Source organism: Arvicanthis niloticus, chromosome 13 (genome assembly GCF_011762505.2).
Source record: "Arvicanthis niloticus isolate mArvNil1 chromosome 13, mArvNil1.pat.X, whole genome shotgun sequence".
In the NCBI taxonomy this organism is placed as follows: Eukaryota; Metazoa; Chordata; class Mammalia; order Rodentia; family Muridae; genus Arvicanthis; species Arvicanthis niloticus.
Window position 1 is genome coordinate 64,139,130 of NC_047670.1, and position 26,879 is coordinate 64,166,008.

At 47.4% G+C, this 26,879-nt stretch overlaps 1 protein-coding gene and 1 long non-coding RNA gene across 7 annotated transcripts in view; one reads left to right on the forward strand and one right to left on the reverse strand.

The window, feature by feature from the left end:
- Positions 1 to 1,311: 1,311 nt before the first annotated feature.
- On the reverse strand, positions 1,312 to 2,273 carry LOC143434143 (uncharacterized). The gene is made up of 3 exons (XR_013103423.1): positions 2,071 to 2,273; positions 1,807 to 1,893; positions 1,312 to 1,468 (listed from the first exon to the last, which is right to left on the reverse strand). It is a non-coding gene; the product is annotated as an uncharacterized LOC143434143 (long non-coding RNA).
- Positions 2,274 to 5,529: 3,256 nt separating this feature from the next.
- Positions 5,530 to 26,879, forward strand: part of Shank3 (SH3 and multiple ankyrin repeat domains 3) — a 58,253-nt gene continuing 36,903 nt past the window's right edge. For all 6 annotated transcript variants that reach the window (XM_034517192.2, XM_076911900.1, XM_076911902.1 and 3 more), the window contains exons 1-10: positions 5,530 to 5,832; positions 6,128 to 6,331; positions 7,304 to 7,375; positions 8,969 to 9,077; positions 9,152 to 9,303; positions 9,389 to 9,556; positions 9,645 to 9,761; positions 10,163 to 10,240; positions 11,205 to 11,271; positions 25,666 to 25,936. In XM_034517192.2, the coding sequence (XP_034373083.1) occupies positions 5,545 to 5,832; positions 6,128 to 6,331; positions 7,304 to 7,375; positions 8,969 to 9,077; positions 9,152 to 9,303; positions 9,389 to 9,556; positions 9,645 to 9,761; positions 10,163 to 10,240; positions 11,205 to 11,271; positions 25,666 to 25,936 (1,526 nt within the window). In that variant the 5' untranslated portion in view covers positions 5,530 to 5,544. The remainder of the gene's footprint in view (positions 5,833 to 6,127; positions 6,332 to 7,303; positions 7,376 to 8,968; positions 9,078 to 9,151; positions 9,304 to 9,388; positions 9,557 to 9,644; positions 9,762 to 10,162; positions 10,241 to 11,204; positions 11,272 to 25,665; positions 25,937 to 26,879) is intronic.

Below are 26,879 nucleotides of genomic sequence, written 5' to 3' on the forward strand. Positions count from 1 at the left end.
GAGGGACAGTAGAGATGGCCAAATGGCCATGAGAATTAATGGAAATCTGCAACTGGCGGGGGTGGAGGGGTGGGGGGCAATTTGAGGACTTGACAGACACCTGGGATATGGGAGGTGCCCAAGAATCAATGGGGTGACCTTAGCTGGGACTCACAGCCTTGGGGGTACAGAACCTGAAGAGAAGACCTCCTGTAGCCAGGCAGGAACCCCAGTGGAGCGATACGGACACCAACCCACCCACAAAACTTTTCACCCAAAATTTATCCTGTCTACAAGAAATGAAGGAATGGAGCAGAGACTGAGGGGATGGCCAAACAATAACTGGCCCAGCTAGAGACCCATTCCACGGGCAAGCACCAATTCCTGATGCTATTAATGATACTGTTATGCTTGCAGAAGGAGTCTAGCATAACTGTTCTCTGAGAGGCTCCACCCAGGAGCTGACTCAGACCCACAGCCAGACAGTGGACAGAGCTTGGGGACTCTTATGGAAGAGTAGGGGGAGGATTGAAGGCCCCAGGGGGATAGGAACTCCACAGGAAGACCAACAGAGTTAACTAACCTGGATCCTTGGGGACTCTTGAGACCAAAGAGCATACAAGGAAGGGGTGGACCTAGACCCCCACACATTAGTAGCTGTGTTTCCGGGGAGAAGGCTGGCCCAAAAGCTGTTGCCTGTCTATGGGATATGTTCTTCTAGTTGGATTGCCTTGTCTGGCCTCAGTGGGAGAGGAACTGCCTAGCCCCACAGAAACATAATGGGGTGGGGGCAGCAATCAGGATGTAAAGTGAATAAATTAATTTTTAAAAAATGATAATATATATATATATATATATATATATATATATATATATATATGTGTGTGTATGTATGTATATACAAATACTCACACTGGTTTTCATTCTTTAATGCTTAAAAACATGTATTACATGTATTAAATCTTAAAAAAAAGATTTCAAACGATTTTATGTGTAGGAGTGTTTTGCTTGAACTTTATGTGTGCTGAATACATGCAGTGCTTATTGAGGCCAGAAGGGGGCATCCAAACCATTGGAACTGGAGTTACAGATCTCTGTGAGCCATCCTGTCGGTGTTGAGAACTGAACTGGGTCCTCTCCAAGGGTTGTAAATGGTCTTAATCGCCAATCCATTTCTCCACACTTTATTTGCTCTGTTTTTGTTTTGGAGACAAGAATGGTCTGTGTAGCCCTGGCTGTCCTGGAACTCACTCTTGTAGACCAGGCTAGTCTTGAACTCAGAGATCCACCTGTGCACTGCTATGCCTGGCTTGTTTTTTGTTTGTTTGTTTGTTTGTTTGTTTGTTTGTTTGTTTTGTTTTGAGATATAGTTTCATTATGTAGTCCCAGTTGTCCTAGAATATGTCATTTTTTTTCCTCTTTCGGCTACAAGATACAGGGAAAATCTTCACAAACTGCACAAATACAAGTATTGTCCAGCCCATCTTTCCTGGACAGGAAGAAATCATTAATAGCTAGCCCGAAAATATATAGTCTACATTTGGAAATGTAAATAAGCATATCCTGTAATCCCAGAGCCAAAAATGTAACAAAATTTAAAAGTGAAATAAAAATATTACATATCAACACTATAACTCAAGTGGTAAGTGGAAATTAACCGTGCTGAATGTTTGTGAAGAACTTAGAAAAAAAATGAAACACTGGAAATGAATCAGATAATATCCAGCTCAGTGAGTTTAGCAAAACTAAAAAACAATGTAGAGAAAAATCAAGATAGCATAAAATGAAAGAACTGAGGAAACCCGACAAACGTGGAGGCTGACGTACTGGTGGTTGAGGAAGCCTGAGATACACAGCAAGACTCTGTCTCAAACATCAAAGACCCAAACGCTGAATCTTAAGAGATTATTATTCCTAGAAAAAGAAAAATCAGACTCAAGATGAGATGGAATATGAATATAGTTTTAGATATTACATAATCGAGAGTAATAAATACACACATGCACACACTCACACACTCACACAGACACACAGTGGGGATCTAGACAGTCAATTGTAGTCGGTCAATTTAGCACTCAGAATTTCACCTACTCCGCAGCAAGGAGGTCTGAGCTGAAATCCGGTGTAATCTTCTAGATGACGGTTTAATCTCCGGCTTACTTATATAGCAAACCAGCTGCGTTGCACTATGTACCAGGGCTTGGACACAGCAGATCCAGAGAGGCTAAGAAGACCTGTCTCAACAGGGAGCCCACTTTCTGGCAGGGAAAGACAGACGCTAAGCAACCAAAAAAAAAAAAGAGAGAGAATCACAGTTCTTTGAAAGACAATGGCAGTTTTACAAAAGAGAAACCAAATCAGCTGAAGAGAGCAAAGAAGCATGGGGTGAGGTGGGTTCACAAAGGGAGAGATGCAGCCTGGGAGAGGAAGGCATCTAGGAGATGGTCTGGGTGAGCTGAGTTAACAGGAGGGAGAAGGGTGTCTGCAGGAATGATGGATGGAAGGAAGGGATTCCCATGGATGGGGAAGACAGGCAAACAGAGGAGCCTACCGGCCATGCAAGGTCAACCAGAGGGTCAGTGGGTAGGGATGGAAGTATGGATCACAGGCCAGAGTAGACTTAGGATGTGGAAGGGCTGAGCATGGAGATTGTCACTGTCACTGGAGATTTTGGGTCTCCAGGGGATGCTTAAGCAGTGGACCCTTGGCAATGGCCCGGGGAGCAGCTGCAGGAGCAGTGGGCTGAGGAGACCGTTGGGTATTTGCTCCCAATCCCGTCCACATGCCCGTGCACTGTTCTGGATGCACTAGTCACTGATCTTTCTCCACCCCCAAGTCTTTTGAAGCCCTGTAACCGAAAGTGCACCAGGAGGTGGGGAAGCAGTGTGGATAGTCAAAATAAGATCTTTCCAGAATTTTGGCCCTGGTGAAAGGAAGGAATAAGCAAGCCGCCCTGGCATTTGAAGGTAGAGCCGAGGCAGTGCCACTTTGCTGGGGGAGATGGGGGTCTGATGGGCCTGAGGGAGGACAGCTGGAGTTGCTCAAGAGGCTTGGGAGAGGTAAGGAGGAACCTGGAGTTGTTCTCAACGAAATAATCGCTAAAACACCTCTGTCTCATTAATTCAACCTCGGGGAACCCATTAGGAAGACATCCATGTTTCAGTGTTTCTGGGCATTGCTACTGTTTACTAGGAAGCAGGTTGGGGTACTGTGAGATTCACTAAGTGTGGGCCAGCACTGTGCAGGCCACAGGCTTGATGTCACCCTGAGAGTGTGAAGGCTAGCAGAGGCCAGAGATTGGTCAGTCTGCAGGTAGCTGGTTAACAAAATGTGAGACTTTCGCCCCCAAAGCTTGGCAACCCAAAAGAGGCCACCCATAATTAGATTCACTCCATAAGGGGAGGCTTAAGGGCTCCCAGGAGGTCCAGTTTAGGGTAGTGAGCCTGAAAGGGTAAGACCTAGGGCTCTGAGTCCATTCAGGTCAAGGACATGTTTACAGAGTGCCCAAGGCTGGCCTGCTGCCTGATTGAGGACCTGAGATTCCTCCATTCCTGTCTCCTCACTGGTGGATTCTGGCCGTCATTTTCCAAGCAGGCAGCTAGTTTAGGGGAAAAGGAGGCTGGAAATAAAGATGGGTGGAGGTCCTGATGGGAGGGATTGGGTTTAGCCAGAGGGAGTTGGGACATGGGTCAAGGTGGAGAGGAAAGAGTCAAGGGAGGAAGATGTTAGAGAGTCCAGGGTCAGGAAGCAGAGTTTCCTCTCTGGGTTGGAACACAGGAAACCCAGCCCTGAGCTTCCCAAGGTGCTTCCTGGAGATAAGGGAGACTCTTTCCTCTCCTGCCCCTCTTACATCCTGCCCTAACCCCTAGGGTACCCTAAGTTGCACCATTCAGTCACACCTTGGGAGGGGCTTGGAGGTCAGAGCCTACTGGGGCTTCACTTCTTCAAGCACGGAGGGGTCCACCCAGGCTTGAGGGTAGCAGGGAACAGACGCACAGAAGGGCGCTGGAGACTTAGCTCTGCCGGGTAAGCGGGTAAGCGGTTCTTTTGGGAGGTTCTTTAGGGAGAAGACTCTTCCTCAAGGGGTAGTGCTGTGGGAGTGAGCCAGGTGGTCCATGGAGGACAATGTGTGTGGTTGCGATTGGTCAGAGAGCCCTATATGGAGTCATGAAACATTTTGGGAAGGTGGTGGATCCGTGGGGGAGTGCAGGCTGTTCTGGGGGGAGTCTAACCAATCACTGTTCTGTGTGGGGTGAGGGCATTTCTAAGGTGACCCAGGTGGTCAGGGGGTGGGATCTGGGGAGGCGCTATCGTGTATAGGACCAGGGCAGTCCAGGGTTATTCCTGGGATGTGCAGGAATAGCCAGTTTTGTGGGCGATCCAGGGTTGCTCACGGAGAGGGTAGGAGAGGCTGTGGCTGAGGGGATGCTTTCTGCCACTGGCAGAGTTCCCGGCCAGGCTGCTCCACAAAAGCTGTCCAGCTTGTGCCGCCACCTATGAGTGGCTCTCTGGGGCCGTTGGGGGTGAGGTGTAAGTCTAGGTATGCGGGAGAATGCAGTGGAAGGCAGTAGACCCTACTGAGAGTAGGGCAATTCATCCATTCAGGGGGTGCACCTTTCTGGGCCTTGGGAGCTGGGCCCCCGTGCCTTGGGCACTTCCGTGGCAGCGCCGGGCTAAGGCTGGCACGCCACGCGGGCGGCGCCTGAGTTGGTTCACTCGCAGCTCTCCCCTCCCCGCCCACTCGTCACCCCCTCCCGCCGTTGCCACGACAACGTGTGAAACTAAAATTCAGTTCCCCGTCGCAGGTGGAGACTAGTGGCGCCCCCTCCCCTAAGCCTTTCCTCGTAGGTCGCACCCCCAGCCTGCTGTCGCTAAGGTGACGGGGAGGGGGCGACCAGCTGCAGGGTTGGGCCAGCCAAGGTGAGGGAGGCCGCAGAGTCCGGACAGACTCCCTAAACTCGGTTGCGGTGGGGGCCGAGAGGAACACCCTGGGCGCGGTTAGAAGGGTTGGTTTGGGGGACGCTTTCGTGGACTGCAGCTCCGCCCTGCCCTCGCCTGGGGTCTGCAGCTCTCCGACTCCCACCCAGCACGGTGCCCGGGTGACCCCACCACCTCCTTGGGGTCTAGAGTGGGGTCGGCAGACTGGGGAGATTTCTACCCCAGGACACCAATTTTCCTGCTTGTCTCTCTCTCTCAGTCGGCTTGTGGGTTCTCTAGCCCCGACGCGTCCCCCACCCAGCTCCAGAACCCTCCGTCACCCCAGTACGGTGGTCTGCGACGCTCGCCTGCAGCGGAAGCGCGGCGTGCCATCCCCCCCGCTGTGTCAGCCACTCCCCCTCGACAGCCAACCCCCCCCTCCGGCGCCGGCCCCCGGCCCCCGCCCTCTGCACCACACGCCCACGCCGCCCCGACCCCGCGGGGGACCCCAGTTTCCCGGCCCCGGGCTTCCCATCCCCGCCTCCGGCGCGGCCCCCTCCCCGCCTCCGCTCCGCTCCGGGCTCGGGCCCCCTCCCCCCCGCCGCCCCCGCCCCCGGGGAAGGCAGGCGCCGCTCGAAGCCGGGGCCGATGCAGCTAAACCGTGCCGCCGTCGCCGCCGCCGCTGCGCCTGCGGAGCCCCCGGAGCCGCTGTCCCCCGCGCTGGCCCCGGCCCCGGCCCCCCCCGGCCCCCTCCCGCGTAGCGCGGTCGGCGGGGCTCCGGCGGGGGGTCAGGGGGGGCCAGGGCGCCGCGCGGAGTCCCCGTGCGCTCCTCTCTCCGCCGGGAACAGTCCGGGCCCGGGCGCAAGCACCGGGATGGACGGCCCCGGGGCCAGCGCCGTGGTCGTGCGCGTCGGCATCCCGGACCTGCAACAAACGGTGAGCCTTTGCGATCTCGCCGTACCCCTGTGTGGCCCGCTAGCGGTGACCCCCGCCGGGCGCGCCCTGCGCCAGGACCCCCGGCCGTGGCCACTCGCCCCTCCCCCGCCGCCTCCGCGGGACCCTCCCCATCGCCGGGGCGGGGCCCTGGAAGCCCAGCCCCGGGGCGGGGCCTCGGCCTCTGCGCCGTGGCGCGGGGTCCCTGCTCTCGCTCCCCAACTAGCCCTCCAAAGCGGGGCCCGGGGCGCGGTGCCCTGCGCCCGCAGGTCCGGGCTCACGACTCGCTCCGCTGCAGAAGTGCCTGCGTCTGGACCCAACCGCGCCCGTATGGGCCGCCAAGCAGCGTGTGCTCTGCGCCCTCAATCACAGCCTTCAGGACGCGCTCAACTACGGGCTATTCCAGCCTCCCTCCCGGGGTCGCGCCGGCAAGTTCCTGGATGAAGAGCGGCTCTTACAGGACTACCCGCCGAACCTGGACACGCCCCTGCCCTATCTGGAGGTGCTGGGCAGACCAGTGTGGGGGTGGCATGGGGCGCACAGGGTGTGATCTTTGAGCTCCTTGGCTGGAGCAGTGAAGGGCAGGCCGGGAGGAGTTGGCGACAGGAGCGGGGGTGGGGGGGGTGCTGTGTGCAGCCTGAGTGGTGTGCTGAGAAGCCGAGGTGGGTACACCGAGGGCAGTGGGTAGGGTGAAGTACGAGCTGCATGTGTGGTTAAGTGGTGTGCTGCAGCTTAAAGCGTGGAGAACGGTTGGGAGCACGGTGTGGAGAGAGCGCTTTCAGCAAGCAATATGGACAGCACACAATGAGCACGGGACAGCACGGGCACACTCAGCGTGTGTGGTGTGAGCAGTCCGAGCCCTGGAGGGAGAGGTGTGTGAAGGAGTGAATGCGTGAGGAGTGCACGTTTGTCTCTTGCCTCTCACTCCCAAGTCTTCTGAGGTTAGCCCAAAATCTTAACACCATTTGTGACATGTAAAGGTGATTTGAGTGCCATTCCATAGAGACTGAGACTTTTAGTCCCAATAGGAAGGGTGTGTGTGTGTGTGTGTGTGTGTGTGTGTGAACACCAAGGTCAAAGTTGGTCTGACCCTCATGGGTAGCACCAGAATTGGGTTATTTCTACTTGGAGTGGAAGTGTCTAGGAAGAGAAGCTTAGTTTTAGATCTTGGGAGAGCAGTAGAGTTTTCTAGGTCTTGGCAGTAGAAATGAGGCAGGCAGGCTGTAGGCCCGCCAGGCCTTGAGTTGGCCAAGTACTTCTCTGGACTGCACATTGTTTCTGTGTAGTAGGTGGTTGGTAGCTGTTGGTTCTTGTCTGTCCACTCTGTGTGTGTCTGGGACTTGTATGACGGTGTGCTACAGTGACAATGTGGACAGGAGGGAGGTGAGCAGTGAGCAGCACGAGGTGGTAGCCACCACTTGCTCACATGGGCCTGTGTGGGTGCCTTCTCCCCGCCTTTTCTTTATCTGAGCAGTTTCGATACAAGAGGAGAGTTTATGCCCAGAACCTCATCGATGACAAGCAGTTTGCAAAGTTACACACGAAGGTAAAGAGGCGGTCCCTGGAGGGGACTTGCCCTGCATGACCACTGCTCCTAAACTACCTTGGTTCAGCCTGCTTTCCCTGAAGTGGATTTCAGGACTTGGTCCGGGGTTGGGCGCACACTCCATGCCCATGACTTGTCCAGCGATAGGTTGCAGTTTAATCAGATTTTGGCTGGTATAGGGGTGAAAGCCTTGTTAGAAGTTGGGGGGGGGAATAAGGGGGCATGAGAGGGAAGAAAATAAGCATCCAGTGTGTTGGCTCTGAGGGCAAGAGGTTGAATGCCTAGTGTTCCCTAGTATAAGGAACATACAATTAGGTATCTCATTAACTCTCTTCCAGGAGGGATTTGGTATACATCTTACAGGTGAGACAGAGGGGTTGAGTCACCTGCTGTGACTGCCCAGTGAAGCTGGCCCAGATCTGTCTGACTATTTAGGCCCTGTGGCCTGGGTATACTTACTTGTCCAGTGTCTTTGCTTCTGGGACCTACTCCCTGTAGGGCCCGGCTCTATTCACTTTTTTTTTTTTTTTTGAGGGGTATACTAAACTCCTCTGGGTGTCCAAGAGGCAAGGTGGATGTCATAGCCCCTTTCCAAATCCCCCAGCTCCCGTGGGCCCATGGGAATTTGTTCTTGGGATATTTCCTTGTTGGTCTCTGGAGTTTAGGGAAAGGTCTTTGTGACGCTATCTGCGGTCCTAGATCCTCAGGCTTCTGTAGCAGACTTTTCTGCTGCCCCAGAGCAAGTGACAAGAGTCAGTGGCCATGGCTCTATGCTGGGTAGAGACTATGTCAGAGAGGTCTCTGTCTCCCTCCATTGGCCCTTGTGTGACCCCGCCACCCTGGGTTCTGCAGCTTTTTTCTTAAGACAAGAACTACTTGCTTTTCAGAAAGTCATTTTAGGATGGACCCGAACTTCTAACTTCAGCCTTGTCCCCTGGCTTGCCTAGGGTCCAGCTCTCTGTTACCTTGGGGCTGGCTAAGGTCTTCCTAGAGGATTTGCATAGTTTCTTATATGGTTTCATCACCCTGACCCATGATACTGGTCCACGAGCACCCTTTCTTGTCTATGGTACATGCTGCTTGTAGATTCTTGGGCTGGGACCCCTTGCCCTATGTGGCTGATACCTGTGCCACCGGACAAGCCAGTGAAGCTTTGCCGGGTGAAGGGATAGGAGGCACGGTCATGTCATATGTGTGCCAGGGGTAAGATGGGGTGGAGGAATAAGGCCAGAGTTGTTAGGATTTGACACCTGTCAGAATGGCCTCAGTGTTCTTTTAGGCTGAGGGAAGGGACTCAGCTGGGGTCCATGACTAGGGTGACCAGGCTGGGATGGGAGTGGCCAGGTTCAGGCTGACAGTTGTTGAGGGTTTGCAGAGAAAGGCCTTGAAAGCACATGGGTCCAGCCAAGCTGGAAAGGGACTTGAGGTAAGACTATGGGGTTGAGAATGAGCAAGCTGGGTGACAGGTTAGACATATTGGGGTTAGGGATAGTGTATGCCTTACAGGTGGTCTGGAGCTTGCTGGAGGAAGGGGGTGATGGTAAGATGACCCTAGCTGTGGCACCCAGCTGACTGGGATGGCTGATGTTCTAGGCAAACCTGAAGAAGTTCATGGACTATGTCCAGCTACACAGCACAGACAAGGTGGCCCGCCTGCTGGACAAGGGGCTGGACCCCAATTTTCATGACCCTGACTCAGGAGGTGAGGAGAAGAACAGGGAGGGGCTGCATTTTTTACTGGTTGGGACCCTAACCTTTATTTATGTCCAAACCCAGAGTGCCCTCTGAGCCTTGCCGCACAGTTGGATAATGCCACTGACCTCCTGAAGGTTCTTCGCAACGGCGGTGCTCATCTGGACTTCCGAACCCGAGATGGGCTAACAGCTGTTCACTGTGCTACCCGCCAGCGCAATGCAGGGGCATTGACGGTTAGTGAGGGCAGGACCCTGGTTTGGAGGGACTCAATGCAGAAAGCTGGGCTTGGCCATGGATTCTGAGGTGCCTTACCCTCAGACCCTGCTGGACCTGGGGGCTTCACCTGACTACAAGGACAGCCGCGGCCTGACGCCACTGTACCATAGTGCCCTAGGGGGCGGGGATGCCCTCTGCTGCGAGCTGCTTCTCCATGATCATGCACAGCTGGGGACCACTGATGAGAATGGTTGGCAAGAGATCCATCAGGTGAGCAGGGAGCCTATGTTGGGTCCGGGCTGTATGCAGGTGATGCTGGCCTCTGTCTGGGCTGCTTCAATACCTCTCTTCTCCTCAGGCCTGCCGCTTTGGACATGTACAGCACCTGGAGCACCTGCTGTTCTATGGGGCCAACATGGGTGCCCAGAATGCCTCGGGAAACACAGCCCTGCACATCTGTGCCCTCTACAACCAGGTACACCATGAGAGGGTCCCTCTGTGGTAAAGGGTGACTCCGTGTGTGGATGTCTGCACATAGGTGACTGTACATCCCAGCTTGTTTGGGATACCTATACTCTTATGTGTATGTTCTGTGCCCAGTCTGGTTACTGGGTGGTAGTTACTGGGTGGCCCACTTAAAACACATCTGTTCTCTGAGCGCACATGTGTGTCAATATATCCCCATATATGTTCTTAACAACTAGCTCTTAGGTGAGAGCTACCTGCATAATTCTACCTAGCCTAGGTATGCACTGAAGAGGTGTGAGTTTGTGTGTGAGTGATTCTTGCGCCCTGTACACCACATGTGTCCCCACCATGGCCTGGCCCTCCCTTTCCTGCTGCCCAGTGTGACTGATGGCTTATGCCTCCCAACAGGAGAGCTGTGCGCGCGTCCTGCTTTTCCGTGGTGCCAACAAGGACGTCCGCAATTACAACAGCCAGACAGCCTTCCAGGTACAGACTGAGCCGGGGGTTTGCTTATGAGTCCTTATTGTCACTTGACTTTGAACCCTGACTCTTCTTCAGAGGGCAAAATGGGAGTGCTGACTGTCAGGACCGCCATTGAAGGGGGGAGCTGTGAGTGGGCTAGTGTGGGCTAGTGTGGTGCCCAGAATTTGAGGGCGTGTTTGGTGTGGTGGTTCCTCCTGCCATGGAAAAACATCTTATGACTCCAGAACTCTGGGAAAGAGCCAGATGGAGAGGGAAGAAAGCCGAGATGGGGAGATGGGTGTGAGCTCTACTACACCTGACTTGACCCAGGTTATATTTCTGAGCCATTTGTCTGCCAGGCTGGTTGGCACTGCCTAACCAGCTAGCTGTCATCTCTGTGGCCTGGAGTTTTGGAGGAGCTGAATGGGGGATACATGGACCATGAAAGCAGCAGGGGAGGGGGTGTCTGTTATTTTTAGTTGGAGCAGAGGCCCTTGAGGACGTCAGAGAGGTGAGCTGCTATGGCCATGTCTGGGAGGGTGAGGCAGAGGATGAAGGTTTGAACACACCCAGATGTAGGTACGTCAAGGACGATTAGATGTCCGGATTTGGGGGACCCAGGAAGAATGAGGGCCGAAAGGTAGAGGGCTGCGACTGAGATAGGAATTGTGCCTGCATATGGGGGCAGATTAAACGTTCTACTAGTGCGAGCAGATCTGTTCATGTTTTAACTCTAAGCCTTGTGTCCCAGAGGTACCCCAGGACTTAGGCAGATGACGGTAGTGGGCCAACCCTAGTTACCGGCATCCTTGTCTCTTGTCTTTAAGAAGCGATGTTCCTGTAGACATTGTGGCTGTGACTTGAGAGGAGAGTGGCTTTGGGAGGACATGCTCCACGGAAGATCCCAGTAGGAGCAGCTGGGGTGGGGTCAAATCTGGGTTACCGAGTCTCCTTCCTTACCCTTCATGTCGCCCCCTCTCTCTCCCAGGTGGCCATTATTGCAGGGAACTTTGAACTCGCCGAGGTAATCAAGACCCACAAAGACTCGGATGTCGGTGAGTTCTGCCCCACTCACAGATCATTTTTCGTGCTGTGCTTGTCATAGGCAGTGGTGTAACAGGACACCCTCCCACACACACACACACACACACACACACACACACACACCAAGACTGTTGTCACCTAGTGACCTCTGCTGACACAGGGAACGAAATAAAAAAGAGCCTGTGTGGGCTGAACAGAATTCTTGGTCAGGGCATTGGGCAGGTCTGGGCTCTGGGTTGGGATAGCCTTGGGCCTAGCAGTTAGATCAGGGATTGTGCTTCCCATTAAGTGCTAGGAAAGATCTTCTGGGACCATAGGGTGGTGGATCTCACTCCAGTCTGGAACATGACTGGGTTTAGCTTCCTATGGCTTTCCATGTGACAAGATCCCATGAACATACCTGATGAGAAAAAAATCCCAAGAGTGAGGATGAAGACTGAATGGGGGTAGGTTGGTGACTGGTGACTTGGCCAGCAGGTTTGAGCTCCCAGGAGGCAGTGCTCAAAACAGACTTGGCATCTGTGTAAGTCCTAGCAGGAGGGGCAGGAGCTGCACATATAGCATTAGCTTTAAGTCAGGGAGGCAGAAGGGTCTGGCCTGTTTCTGTGTACGTGTGTGTGTACGTGTGTGTGTGTGTGTGTGTGTGTGTGTGTGTGTGTGTGCGCGAGCGCTTCCAGAGCCAGGCTGGTTCATACTGGGTACAGGTGACTAAGTGTACAGGGTACTGTGTGCCCCTCCTCCAGGATAAGGTTGCTGTGTAGCTTCAGCAAAGCCTTCTAGCTGTAGGGATCTCTTAATGTTCTGGTAGGCTTTTCTGTCTGTGACTCTTTCTGGAACACAGAGCCCCAGGCTTCCCTTTCTTCTGAGTATTATTTGAAGTGTCCCCATTTTTTGGTTTCAGTTTTCAGTGACATCGGGCAGCAAAAGGCTGGGGGTGGCATGAAGCTTAGAATATTCCTTCGTTCTCTGTCAGTCTAGCCTGGAGGTTCATTTTTGGATGGGGTTAAGATTCAGGTCAGTTTCATGCTTAGGGCTATTCCCTGAGCTGCTTTCTGCTAATAAGGCTTGGTTAGGAGCCCTTGAACCTTGTGAGGTGGGGCCATAGTGATGGTTGAACTGAGCGGGGGTGGCTCTCACAAGAGAGCTGAGTAACTTCATGATCCATGGTACAAAGCTGGGCCCAGGTTCATGTAGAAAGGGCAGGATATAGTTTCTGGGTTGATATAGGGGCAAGAGACAGGTACAGTTTGATTTCTAATAGAGAAAGTATTAGAGACAGTGTTTGCTAGGATCACCCTGCTTGTGGATATTTGAGGTCTTGATTTACCTGATTGTCTATCTTGAGAGTACTGTTAACAGCTGTGACGCCTCACCATGTCATAAGTGAAATATAGTGTCTTAGAGTTCTCAGAGTCTTTGTTCACCTTGGTCTCCTATAGCATTTGATCCTGGAAGGGTATGAATTCTAGGAAGTGGCCTGTTTGTTTCTTTCAAGGCACGAGGAGCTTATATAGTGTCTAGCATGAGGAGTGGAAATATTTCTCTTCATTCAGGGGTCACCAGCTGAAGCTCACTGTCCGTTTTACCCAAGTGCGCTGGCTCAGTTGGGGTTAGGCACATGGTTGCTGAATAGAGTGGGCATGTGTGTTATCTGGTCCTGATGTAGGTATCTGCTCTCATTGCTACACACTACTTGATGTTACATTTTGCTACATATTTTGATGTTACAAGCCCATCCTTGTTAGTTGTCTATTGTTGTGGTAGAACACCATGATCAAAAGCAACTTGGGAAGAAAAGGGTTTATGTCAGCTTACAGTCCATCATGAAGGGAAGTCAGGGCAGGAACTGAAGGCAGGAACGTAAAGGCAGGAATTGAAGCAGAGGCCATGGAGGAGTTCTGCTTCCTGGATTGCTCCTCATGGCTTCCTCAGCCTGCTTTCTTATATAATCCAGAACTACCTGCCTAGGGGTGGCATGACCCATAGTGGGTTGGGCTCTTCCAATCAATCAATCGATAGGTTGATCAACCAATCAACTAATCAATCATCATCATCATCACTCCACAGACTTGCCTATAGGCCAGTCTGATGGGGGCATTTTCTCAATTGAAGTTTCTTCTTCTGAGATGACTCTGGCTTGTGTAAAGCTGTCATAAACACCTAGACAGCATATAACCAGTTGTCCCTGTGTAGGATGGTTTACTTTGAACTTTCTTATCTCAGTTTACCTCCCCAATATCCTTTTGTGAAGCTGATTATTGGGCCTCTTTGCAGAGAAGGAAGCCGAATTTCAGAGGGTTACTGACAAAACCCATCCTTAGACGTGGGGACTCAGGTCTGTCATCTGCACATCTGCCCACTGCCATGTGCACAAACTCACTCCAAGGACATTTCTTAAGTGATAGTTGTGAGTTACTGTGTCTCACCCTGGTCTTGGGGCAGAAGCCCACACATGGAGAGCTGTGTGGATGTCTCTGCCTATCCATCCTCTACTTCCTTCCTCAGGGTAGTGTAGGGTAGGCACTAATGTCATGCTTCAAAAGACAGGACATGTCCTGTGTCTTGGCACTTCTCTTTAGGGACCAACAGACCTTGGGCAGGACTTTGTCCCGTCAGTGGCTTTCTCTGCTTCCTTCTGTTTTGGTCACTAGGCTATCCTCTTTCAGGCAAGCACCTGTGCACACGAAAACATTCTATGTATATATGTTCTCATGGACTGTCTGTCTCATCTGTGCCTCTGGAAACGCACCTCACGGTGACGTCACCTGGAGAGCATGTACAGGGTAGGTTCTGAGTCTGGGCCTGGATGGAGCCTGTGTTTCTACACTGGTCGTCAGCTCAAGGTGAAGCTTGCTCTGCTGATCCTGCCTCTACTTTTTAATAAAGCTAGCAGGTAGCCAGCCTGCCCACTGCGTAGTTGTTTTTAAATTAAAGTGAAATGTTCCTTACCTAAAACTGATTACTCTTATTGGCAATCCAGGGGCATTCCTTACATTTACAACCTTGTGTGCCAGTTTTGTTGAATACCTAAATATTTCCATTGCTCCAATGAATACCTCAGATATGTTAGGTAATTTTTCTGTGTTATCCTCTTCTGCTAACCTGTCAGCTGAGAACATAATTTCTCTTTGCATTTAGCCATTACCGCTGTTTCATATCCATGGGATTATAATACCACGCTCTGTGTTGGCTTCTTTTACTCTTTGTCTTTTTGAGCTTCATCTGCGTTGTAAGGTCGGTCACGTCACTTCGTTCTACCTTAAGGCTAAAAAACATTCTCTTGTCTTTATGCATGGTATTTGGTTTACCTATTTATTGTCGGGTGGATATATAGGTTGTTTCTACATTAAAAGATATTGTGTGTGTGTGTTCTCACATGCACATACCTGCATACATCACATGCATAATACAGGTACCTTTGGGGCCAGAAGAGGGTATTTGATTCCCTGGAACTAGAAATACAGCTGGTTGTGAGCTGCCCAATTGGGTACTGGGAACCAAACCTATGTCCCTTGGCAAGAGGAGCATCCACTCTTTCTTTAAAAATTATTTTTATTTTGATCTTATGCATAGGAGTACACAGTAGCTGTCCTCAGACACACCAGAAGAGGGCATCGGATCCCATTACAGATGGTTGTGAGCCGCCATGTGGTTGCTGGGAATTGAACTCAGGACCTCTGGAAGAGCAGTCAGTGCTCTTAACCACTGAACCATCTTTCCAGGCCCCTTTTGCTTTCTTTGAGAAAGAGTTTCCCTGTGCAGTCCTGGCTGTCCTGGAACTAGCTCTGTAAACCAAGCTGGCCTCAAACTCACAGAGATCCACCTACCTTTGTCTCCTGAGTGGGACACCACCGCCAGGCTGAGCAGTGTAGCCTCTTAACAGCTGGGCCATCTCTCTAGCTGGTTCCTGTTTGTTGATATTTGAATATTGCTATCACCACTGCAAACATGTTTGTACATGTATTTATATGAATACTTGTTTACACTTCGTTTGGGTTTATCCCAAGGAGTGGAATTACTAGGTGATATGATAGTTCTTACAGTTGTGAGGAACTTCCAAACTGTTTCCCACCAAACTTCTATCAGCTCTGCATGAGCTAGCTTTCTTCCTGAAGCCTGTCTGGTGCTTTTTTTTTTTTTTTTTTTTTTTTTTTAATTGTAGTTATTCTGTTGAAAGTGGTGTGATATTTCATTGTGGTTTTGTGATTTCCTAATGCCCAGTGATATTAAGGTTATTTATGTGAGTGTGCTGTACATTTGTGTGTCTTACTGCTTTATTTATTGTTGGATTATAAGAATTCTTTATATATTTTGAATGTACAATGAATATAGGGCCAGCAATTTCGCTTAGTGGTTAAAGGAGCTTGCTGCCAAGCCTGGCAACTAGATCAACCTCCGGGAGACCCACATGGTAGAAGGACTTTTACCTGTGGGCCATGGAACATGCATGTGTTCCATATATATACATACACAAATAAATAGATGTAACAAATTAAGAAAAAAGTATATATATTGGTGGGGTTTCATTATAGCCCAGGCTGGTGTCAAACTCTTGACAGTTCTTCTGCCTTAGCCTTTGAGAACAGGGATTACAGGAAAGAACTCCTCTATACTACTCTGTTTCTTGGCCAGATTCATTTTGAATTCTGGTCTCAGGTGATCTCCTGCCTCAGACTCTTGAGTAGGAAGGACCATAAGCACTTGTCTTCATAGACACAAAAACCTGCTTGTTTTTATTTTTATTAAAACATTTTTTAATTGCTCATGCTTTTGATGTAGCAAAGAACTCATTGCTGATACAAGGTCATATAATTTATCACTGACATAAAAAATGTAAGCATTTTTAAGTTTTTAAAAATATTTACCTTCTTTATTTTATATGTATGTGTATTTTGTCTGCATGCACATATATGTGTACCACAGGCACGCTTGGTGTGATAGATCCCCTGGAACTGGAGTTACAGACAATTGTGAGCTGCAATGTGAGTGCTGGGAATTGAACCTGGGTCCTCTACAGGAGTAGCCAGTGCTCTAAACCATTGAACCACAGAGCCTTGAGTATTCTGCAGCTCATAAGTGGATGTTGTACTCTGTGAAGGAGGAGGAAAGGTCATATTTGTAGAGACAAGAAACGCTTTTTTTTTTTATTTTTTTTTTTTTTTTTTTTTTTTTTTTAGTTAGTTAGTTGGTGGTTTGATTAGTGTGGTCTCTGGTTTCAGATGATGGTTTACCATTGACTTGGTGTGTTCGGTAGGAATTTAAAGTGCCAGAGCCACTATTAATTATGGCATTGCAATTAGATGATTTTGTAAAATTTATTATTATTTTTTTTGAGACAGGTTCTCATTGTGGCTGGCCAGGAACTCTCTACAAAGACCAGGCTGGCCCCAAACTCACAGAGAGAACCAAGTACTGGGTTTAAAGACATGTTTCACCATGCCTGGCACTTAGAACAAGTTATCTACTTTGACCAGAACTTGGGGCATAATTGTTACCATAATGTGTCTTGGGTAAGATGTCTGACTCAAACCATATTGTGAAGATGTTGAAGTTTTGTTTTTTTAAACTCTCATTTTTGGTGCGAGTATACTGTGAATGGCCATGGAGACACATTTGAGACCCTAGAAAGAATGTAGAACACTGGAGAATTAGAGGAGTATCAGGCAGATGCCCAGGAAATAGAGCATATTCTTAGCTGATGATTCTACCAGTCAATATATATATATATATATATATATATATATATATATATATATATAGTTTTTATTTATTTGTTTATTTATTTATTTATTTATTTTTGAGACAGGGTCTCTCTATATCCTGGAACTCACTATGTAGACTAATGGGCTCCAATTTACAGAGACCCATCTGCCTCTTCTTTCAAGTGCTGGGATTAAAGGTGTACACCACCACGTCTAGCTCAGGATAATTTTTCTACAGGATAAAAGCATAGCAAAGGCAAATCATTAGAATAAACAAAATCAGTCAGAGTCCAGAAAGGAGTTAGCCAAGATTTCTGGAGTTGAGCTCGAAGCTTCCTGGCTCACATCTCCAATGCCTGTATTTCTGGCACTGCGGGGATAGCTGGCCTCCCCTGGTGGCCAGCACTCTGAGGTAGGGTTATCCTCTGGAATCGTATCAATGTGTCTCTCTCCAGCTTCAGAGTTTCAGGAACAGAGCAGTTCCTGTTCTTAGTGATTCTAAGTTGGAAATGTGGGGGAAAAATTCAAATGGAGGAATATGGAAAATCACTATCCAGTTCGGTCTATAGGTAATACATAGTAGTAATAAAAAACATTTCAAAGCAGTTAGCAGGGCCACAGTCTCAGAACAGCGTGCTGTAGTTTTTCTCTGAAACATAATTTTCTCCTCCGTAGCCACCTCATTCTCTTGAACCTTAGCCTATTTATACTAATTTAGTAGGAAAGACATAGGACATAGTTAAATTGGTAGGCTCCCTGCCCAGCTATGCAGAGCTCTGGGTTGTATCACCAGGACTGAATAAGGCAGACACAGTAGAACACACCTATAATCCCAGCCCTCAAGTGGAGACAGAGGATCAGAAGTTCAAAGTCATCCTCATGAAAGTGAGTTTGAGGCCATCCTGGGCTACATGAGACTATCTCCTAGCAACTGCAATAACAACACAACAGCCCATTTAGTAAGGAAACAGTTAACCACACAGGTGCTTCCTAAGCTTGTTTTGCTGAAATGCTTAATAAGGAGCCTCAGTTTGGATTTTTAAACAAGGTTCAGAAATAAAGTCAAGACAAACCTCAGACTTTCTCAGACCTCAGTAATTAATTGTTTTTTTAGGTCTTTCAAATACCTTCAAGTTCCTGGAGGAAACCTGGCAAGAAGTGAGATTTTACTCACAGTAAGGCTTGGAACAGCTCTTGCAGGTTGGCATCCTATGCAGACTCTCAAATCACGTTCTGACCAGAGCCTTGGTGGTAGAATCAGTCCTTCCAGTTGAACTCTATTAAAAAACCAGAAGTTTCTTACTGAACTTGTGCAGACAATTATATTACCACATAATAAAATACCCACGACCAGCTTTTCCAATGCTGGAGGATCAGGTAGGGAAAAGGAGTAAATATTTCAGTTTTAGTTTTCAAAAAGTAACCAATAGGCCACAGATAGCCTAAAGGACAAGAGAAGCATATTCCATTAAATCTTGAACATTAAAATGAGAAAAAACTCAAATACACATACAATCATTCACCTCATCTTTTTTTCTTAAAAAACTTTATTTAAAAAGTTGAAAAAGATGGGCAATGGTGGCACACGCTTTTAATCCCAGCACTCGGGAGGCAGAGGATGGCAGATCTGTGACGGTACAAGGTTAGCCTAGTCTACAGAGCTAGTTCCAGGACAGCCCAGAGCCACGCAGATTGAACCGAACCGAACCGAACTGAACTGAACCGAACCGAACTGAACTGAGCCGACCCAACATATAAAAGTTTAAAAAAAAAATCACACACTGAAATTACCTGGACTCAGACAGACACAGACAACTTACCTGTTTTCCAGTCTGTTTCAATAACTTTTTCAGAAGTTATTACTTCTTTTTCTGCTTGTTTATTATTTTGACACAGAGTCTTCTTATTCTGCATCTTTGAAGGCCTGGACCTCACCTTCTCCAGGTTGATCTTGTGTTTATGGTGATCCTCTTAGCTTAGCTTCAAGTGTCAGGACTTGCAGGTGTGAACCATGATACCAGGCCCTTGTCCCAAGTCTTGTTTTGCTTGGACTTGGTTAGCAGTCTCTCCAAATCACCAGGTATTTTTCCTTCTACTTCTTTTTCTTCTCTTTTTTTCTCTCTCCCCTCTCTAATTTGCTTTTCATTTACCCTTCTCTCCTCTTCCTGCCCCCACCTCTTCTCAGTGTTTTTATATTGCCCAGGCTGACCTTGGACTCCTGGGTTCATGAAGTTCTCTGGACTCAGCCACTGTTCCTGGCTTTCACTTCTTCATTACAGTTCTGAAAATTCTTATTCAAGCTAATGGTATGGTCTAAATGTTACTGCAAACTTGTATTCCACAGCACTTGTCTAAGTGCAACAATCTCTTTGAAAGAGAAATAATTTTGGGCTGCAGCTCGCTGCACACACCTTTAGAGAAGAATGACAAGAATAACTGTATACTCCAAGATGGAAAACAGCCATGGTTGAAATCTGACAATGAGGTCAGCAGAGAAGCAATTGCGTTACTTCTTATGGCTTACAAGATTTTATCACAACCAGACTTACTACTGAAAAGATGATACCAAGACAGGTCAAACTTCTAGGAATTCTGTGCAATTTTAAAATGTTTGTGTCAGGAAAGTATGTGAAAATATGGTTTAAAATTTGGTAGCTGGAGGGTGTATGCCTATGTTCCTAGTACTGTGGAGGCGTAGGCAGGATACTGACAAGTTTGGGTCCAACTTGGGCTATATAGGAATTTCCTGTCCTTACCCCCAGCCTCCACTCCAAAGGGATGTTTAGTATTACTCATGTGACAATGTTTTCAAACAATTTAATACATTGAACAAGTTTAATTAATTTAGTATCTCTTAATATTACAGGGGTCTTTCTGGATTGTCCCAAAGTCAGTTTAGGATTAAAAACAAATCTAGGAGTCAGGATGCCCCAGTAATTGAGAGGCAGAGGCTGGCAGATCTCTGTGAGTTCCTGGCCTGCCAGGGCTACACAGTGAGACTCTGTCTCAACAAACATACACACAAACAAACAACAGCCCACACCAAAAAACAAAACCAACCCCCCCCCCCAAAAAACAAAAATCCCCAAACAAAACAAAAAGCAAACAACACCCCCCCCCAAAAAAACCAAACCCCCGAATTACCTAGTGCACTCTGAAATCAGTCACATAATTTTTCTCTTGTCCTTAGGTCTTGCTGACCAGTAGCATGAGTGGGAAACACACTAGGAATGGCTTTCTATAGATTGCTAGCTTTTTCTAATTCATATGTAGCCTGTGTGTGGACCCCATGGGGGATTGTGGCCATGGCTGTGATCCTCAGGTGACACACTCAGGACCTACTGACATGGTTAGATTACATATGAGCTCAGCTTGGAAACTATGAGAAAGGCAAAAACATTTTTTATTTGGAGAGGAATACATCTATTTATTTCTGAGCTCAAGAATTTGATGAAAGTTTAACAGTGGTTAAAGAACAGACTGAAGAGCTTGATTTTGGGATATGTTGTAATTCTGGATGTAGGGGTAGGAAGATAAGAGACTGAAGGAAACCTGGGCTGTGAAGTGAGACACACACACACACACACACACACACACACACACACACACACACACACACAAAACCTGCCCATTGAAGTATGAAGTGAGACAGACACAGAAACACACACACACTGCCTATTGTTGTATGAAGTGAGACAGACAGACGCTCGTGTGCACACGAGCGCGCGAGCGCGCGCACACGCACACGCACACGCACACACACACACACACACACAGCCCATTGTGGTTTCTAAGCTGGTAATTTTTCTTGTTAAGATTTACCCTTTCTCTAGAAAACAGCAGGTCCTAAGATACAGTCCCAGGGACCGGGTTAAAATAATGTATTATTTCCTGTCTTCCTGGAAATTTCCTACTGAGATCTTTTCATTAAAACCCAGTTAGACACCCAAAGACTCCCTACAGAACTCACAACAGTTTTTATTTTAACTTCAGAAGTCAGTATGACTTCAGGAGCCACAGAGAGTCAAGAGAGTCTCACACAAAACGTAGAGCACAACAAGGTCTTTGTTTCTTCGTTTACTAGGTCTGATAAAAGAAAAACTTACACATGTTTATATTTTACCGAATTTTGTGACTCATAAATAGAGGGGCACACATCACTCTGCCAGAAGGAGAAGGGAGAAATTTTAAGGCATTTGTAGAAGCAAGCCAAGAAATACAATTTTGATCAGGTAGAAGTTTGTGGGTGCTTTCTAACTGGTCTAATTTCTGGTTTCAGTTCACGGTTTACACTAGTTGTTGGTTTTTGCTCAGGCGGGGATTTAAAGTTTGAGAGTCACCACATTAATGCCATTAAGGTAACATTCACCCCTCTTGCTACAGTTACTAAGTTTTCTTCTAAGTTTCATGGGTTCAGCTTTTTATATTTAGGTCACTGACCAATTGTAACTTAGTTTCTGTATGTTCTGTGAGTTCAATCAATTGTAACTTAGTTTCTGTATGTTCTGTGAGTTCAGAGTCAGTTTTCATGTGGATCTTTAGTTGTCTGGCGGTATTTGTTGGCGAGCGTTTTCTTCTTTCATTGTTTACTCATTGCTGGTGCATAGAGACAAGCTGCCTTTTGTACACGGGTCTCGGACTAACTTTGCTGTATTTGCTTATTAGCTTTAGTGGCTTTCTTGGATTATTGGGATTTTCTATACATAGGATCATTCTGTCTGCAAGTAGAAATCGATTTACTTTGTTTTTAAATTATTTTTTTCTGATTTGGATACATTTAATTTCTTTTATCCTTCCATCCTTCCTTCCTACCTTCTTTTCTTTCTTTGGGGTGGAGCCTCGCTACGCAGCCTTGGCTCCACCTGAGAATTGTGATTAAAAGCATTGCTGTCATTGCCAGCCTTATTTGATTTTGCTGCCTTAAACACTCTAGCCTTTATTTCTCTATGTTGAACAGGAGTAAGGAGAGCAAGCATCCCGGAGGTGCTCCTTATGTTTGGAGAGAGCTTTTAGTCTTTCCTCATTGAATGTGATGTTGGCTGTGGGTTATAAATAAAGACCCCTCAACATGTCGAGTAGTTTCTTCCTGTCAATAGTTTCCTGTTTTTTTGTTTTTTGTTTTGTTTTTTTTTTTTTTTTATCACTGAAGGACGTGCTATGACAACAGATGTTTTTTCTGCAACAGCTCACCTAGTGATGTTGGTTTTTCTCTCTGTTCTATTGATGCCCTACATTGGTTGCTGAAGTCTTTTAGTTTTGTCCTTGGAATGCCGTTCTCTAGCTTGGGCATCCGTAAGACAGAATCAGCCAGGAATTGTTTTCTTCTTTCCCCGACTCTTTGGAAGCATTTGAGAAGGATGGGCGTTGATTCCTAAGTGTCTGTAGTAATACCATCTGTTATCACTTTCCTGTCGTTGGTAGGAAGATTGTGATTTCTCAGTTTCTTTGCCTGTTTCAGGTCTGTTTAGGCTTTTCTGTTTCTTCTTGAGTCAGTTTTTAATCCGTGGATTAAAAAAAAAAATCCTACCCACCTAGCTTATCTAATTTGGTGGCAAGTGATTATTCATAATATCATCTTGTATTTTATTTATGAAAAATTGGTTATAATACCCTAAATCATCAGTTCTCAACTTGTGGGTCACAACTCCTTTGGGGGTGTTGAATAATCCTTTCACAGGGGTCTTCTATCAGCACATCAGATATTTACATTATGACTCCTAACAGTAGTGGAATTACAGTTAATGAAGTAGAAATGGAAATAGTTTTACAGTTAGGGGTCACCACAACACAAGGAGCTATATTTAGAGGCCACAGCATTAGGAAGGTTGAGAACCAATGCCCTGAATCATTTCTGATTTTAGATTTCTTTTTCCATGTTCTTAAAAAAAAAAAAAAAAAGTCAGTCAGGCTAAAAGTGTGTTGACTTCTTGGTATTTTATTCTATTTATGTATGCATGTATGTCAGTGCATCATGTGAGTGCCTGCTGCCAGCAAAAGCCAGAAGGAGGCTTCGGGATTCCCTGGAACTGGAGTCTTGGATGCTGTAAGCTATTTGAGCTACATCAGTTCAAATAGTGATGTTGGTTTCCCTCCTTGTTCTACTGATACTTTACATTGGTTACTGAAGTCTTTAGCTTTATCCTTAGATGCCTTAACTGGCTTGGGTATCAGTAATACAGAATTAGCTTTTGTTTTCTTCTTTTCTGTCTCTTCGGAAGAGTTTGAGATGTGGTGATGGAAATTGAACCCAGGTTCTCTGCAAGAGCAACAAGTGCTCCTAATGTTTGAACCAGTTCCCCTACACACCTTTTATTTTATTTTATTTTTCCAATCAGGGTCCTCTCTCTATGTAACTGACTGTCCTGGAATTCACTATATAGACCAAGCTGGCCTCGAACTCACAGAGAGCTAACTGCCTCTGTGCCACCACATCCGGTGTGCTGATGCTTTTGTTGTTGCTGAGAAATTATTGTTATGAAGTCCTGGCTGGTCTTGAACTTGCAGTGATCTGCCCACCTTGGCCTCCCCCGTGCTGGGATTATGGACATGTGCTAGCCTGCTTGGGTCTTTCTACTTTTTTTTTCTCAACACTGGGACTGGAATCAGACACTTGGGTATGCTAGACAAGCTACCACTGAACCACATCTCTGCTTTCTTACTGCTTTTTAAATGTAGGTGTTTGCTGTTAAGTGAAATGTCCTAGATGTGTTTGTTAGTCAGGTCTAATTGTCTTGTCTCCTATGACCTCATCCATCTTCTTTGATCTTCTGTTATTGGAAATGAATATTGAAGGTTTTGGATATTATTGTTGAAATGCCTATTTCTCTTTCTTAACCAGTGGTATTTGTTTTGTGTCTTGCTTTTATGGTCTTTGGTGTGTATATATTAATAATCATTAATCTTGATGAATTACTGTAACAAAAGTCAGAAAGACATATATCAGTATCTATCTATCTATCTATCTATCTATCTATCTATCTATTGTGTGTGTGTGTGAGTGTGTGTGTGTGTGTGTGTGTGTGTGTGTTTGTGTGTGTGTGCGTGCGCGCGTGCCTATGTAGGCCTAAGGTCAACTTCCAGTGGTATTCCTTGGTAGCCATCTTGAATCTTGCTTGTTGAGACATGGTTTCTTACTGAACTGGCTTGTCGATTAATTAGGCTGGCTGGCTGTTGAGTCCCAGGCATCTTCTTTCTGTCTCTGCCTCCTTGGCTCTGGGACACTGACTTTATGTGGGTTCTGGGTGTCGAACACCGGCATTCATGCATGTATATCAAGCACTTTACAGTATGAGCTATCTTCCCAGGCTTACTGTTTTTTCTTGTAAAGTTTATTTAGTCTCTACTCATCGGTTACTATTTACATGAGTTATTTTATTGCTATTATTATTTTAAACATTCTAACTGTAGCCAGGCATAGTGCCACATGGCTTTAATCCCAATCCCTGGGGATCAAAGGCAGACAGATCCTTTGGGTTTGAGGCCAGCCTGGTTTACATAGTGAGTTCCAGGACAGCCAGAGCTACATAGTATGACTCTGTCCCAAAATACAACAAGCAAACAAACAAACAAAAATATTCTAACTTTCAATATATTTGTGACTTTGGATCTAAAGTGATTCTCTTGTAAACAACATATAGTTAGATCAATATGTTATGTGTTTTTAAAATAAAGTTTTATTGGAACGTAGGTGAACCCATTTGTTTATATACTATTTGTGGCAATTTTCACGCTACTGAGATAGAGCCTGAGATATGGCAGTGGAGACTCCGTGGTTTGCAGAGCCTGAAATAGTTATTGCCTGATTCTTTTTAGGGTGTTTTCTGGCTCAGATTTAGAATGCCTTTTTTAATTTCCTTGGCTATAGTCAATAGTATATAGTGTCACATAGCAATAGTCTGATGAGATTTGTCACATGTAGCCTGCTTTATCCTGAAGCCTGTCGAACGGGAAGTTCTGACCACAGATCTGGGCATTCTGAGGTCTTAGCTGGTGGAAAAGAGGAGCAAGCTTCTATCTGTAAAGTCAGGGCTGGAGGGAGAAGGACTGGGATGTGGTCACCCAGTGGTAACTTCATTAATGTGCTTAACTGTTTGGATCTCCTGGGATTGGGACACTTCCTAGAACACATTTTACATTCATTCATGTGTGTGTAAACTTACATATATGCAGGTAAGTGTGTGTGTATGTGTGCTGAAGCCAGAAGTCAACCTCGGGTATTTTTCCTCAGGAGCTACCCCTAATTGATTTTGGAGACAGGGTCTCTTGGTAGGGCTTAAGACTCACCGATTATGCTAGGCAGGTAGGCCAGCAAGCCCCAGGGATCTATCTGCCTGTCTCCACACCCCTGGCACTGGGATTACAAGCACATGCCAACATTCCTGGCTTTTTATGTGGGTGCTGGAGATTGAATTCAGGTCCCAAGTTTTGCACACAAAACTCTCTAATGACTGCACTATCTTCTAGCCCAGTATTTTAGTTTTAAAAGATCAGTTGCCCTACGCAAAGAACTGAGGCATGCTGGGAGTGGATTAAATAGTCTTCCCCAGAGAAGAAGGCACTAACTGGTTATCTAATGTTAAATGGTCAGCCTAGAGATCATCCATACATATATCCATATGTCCAGCATATATATCCATATGTAATTATAAAATTTCAAAAAAATCAATGAATCGTAAGTCTCACCCCTGCCCCCCTCTACTCCAGTACCATTCAGGGAAACCCCCAGCTATGCAAAGCGACGGAGGCTGGCTGGCCCGAGCGGCTTGGCATCCCCTCGGCCCTTACAGCGCTCAGCCAGTGATATCAACCTGAAAGGTGATCAGCCCGCAGCTTCTCCTGGGCCCACTCTCCGAAGCCTCCCTCATCAACTACTGCTCCAACGGCTTCAGGAGGAAAAAGACCGTGACAGGGACGGCGAGCAGGAGAATGACATCAGCGGCCCCTCAGCAGGCAGGGGTGGCCACAACAAGATCAGGTAGGAGGGCCTGGAAGGGTCAGGGTGGGTCGAGAGCTATGATAGACCTGAGCTGGAAGGCAGGGAGGAAAGGTAGTTCATGATACCTGTGCAGTGGGCTGGGGCTGGGGGTGGAGCTCCCTGATGGTTTTACTCACAGTGATCTCTGGAAGAAGCTAGGGCTCACTCTGAGGATAGGGGGCATTGAGAGAGTTTTGGGTAGCCAACTTATGGTTAGGACGCTCACTACAGCATGAAAACTGGTGGTAAATTGGTTGGAAATGTCTTTCTTTGTAGGCTCAAAGCCTACAGGTGAGAGCTACGGTTGTCCATCCCCCTGCACCCCCTCCCCCGCTTCCCCCCACAAGCCTGGCCTAGCCCTGTATGATAACAGTACTTTAAACCTCCTTTCTGAGTTCTGGAACCTTGAGAAACCAGGATATTTACAGTACTGGCTTCCTTATAATCTAGAGTTGGAAGCAAAGAACGGAGACTTTTAGCCTCTGTAGGCTTTAGGGTGGCCATTGAGCTGGCTCCTCTACCAGTACAGTGTAAGGTGTTTCCTTTGAGAACCCCCCCCCCCCCCCCCCCCCCGCTTCTTGGACCCTCAGGCACTGCCTATGTTAACCACTGGTTGTATTAATTTCCCGGAGCTATCTTTCTTGCTTCTTGCCATTTCTCCAGAGCCAGGTATAGAGAAGGTGTTTGGAAGCCTGTTGGATACAGTGTTACATAAGCAGCATGTTGTTTTCACAGTGTCAGGCAGCTCCGATAGCCCTATGGGTTGATGTACCCACTGGGCTGAGCAGCAAATGCATACCACTTAGTTAACGTCTGTCACTTAGGCTGGGTCTGTCAACACCATTGTACAGGGTGACCCCCTACCCTCATGTGCCTGTTGGGTCAGAGACTTGTTTAAAGTCACAGAGCATAGGAAATCAGCCTTTGTGGGTACAGGTGTCTG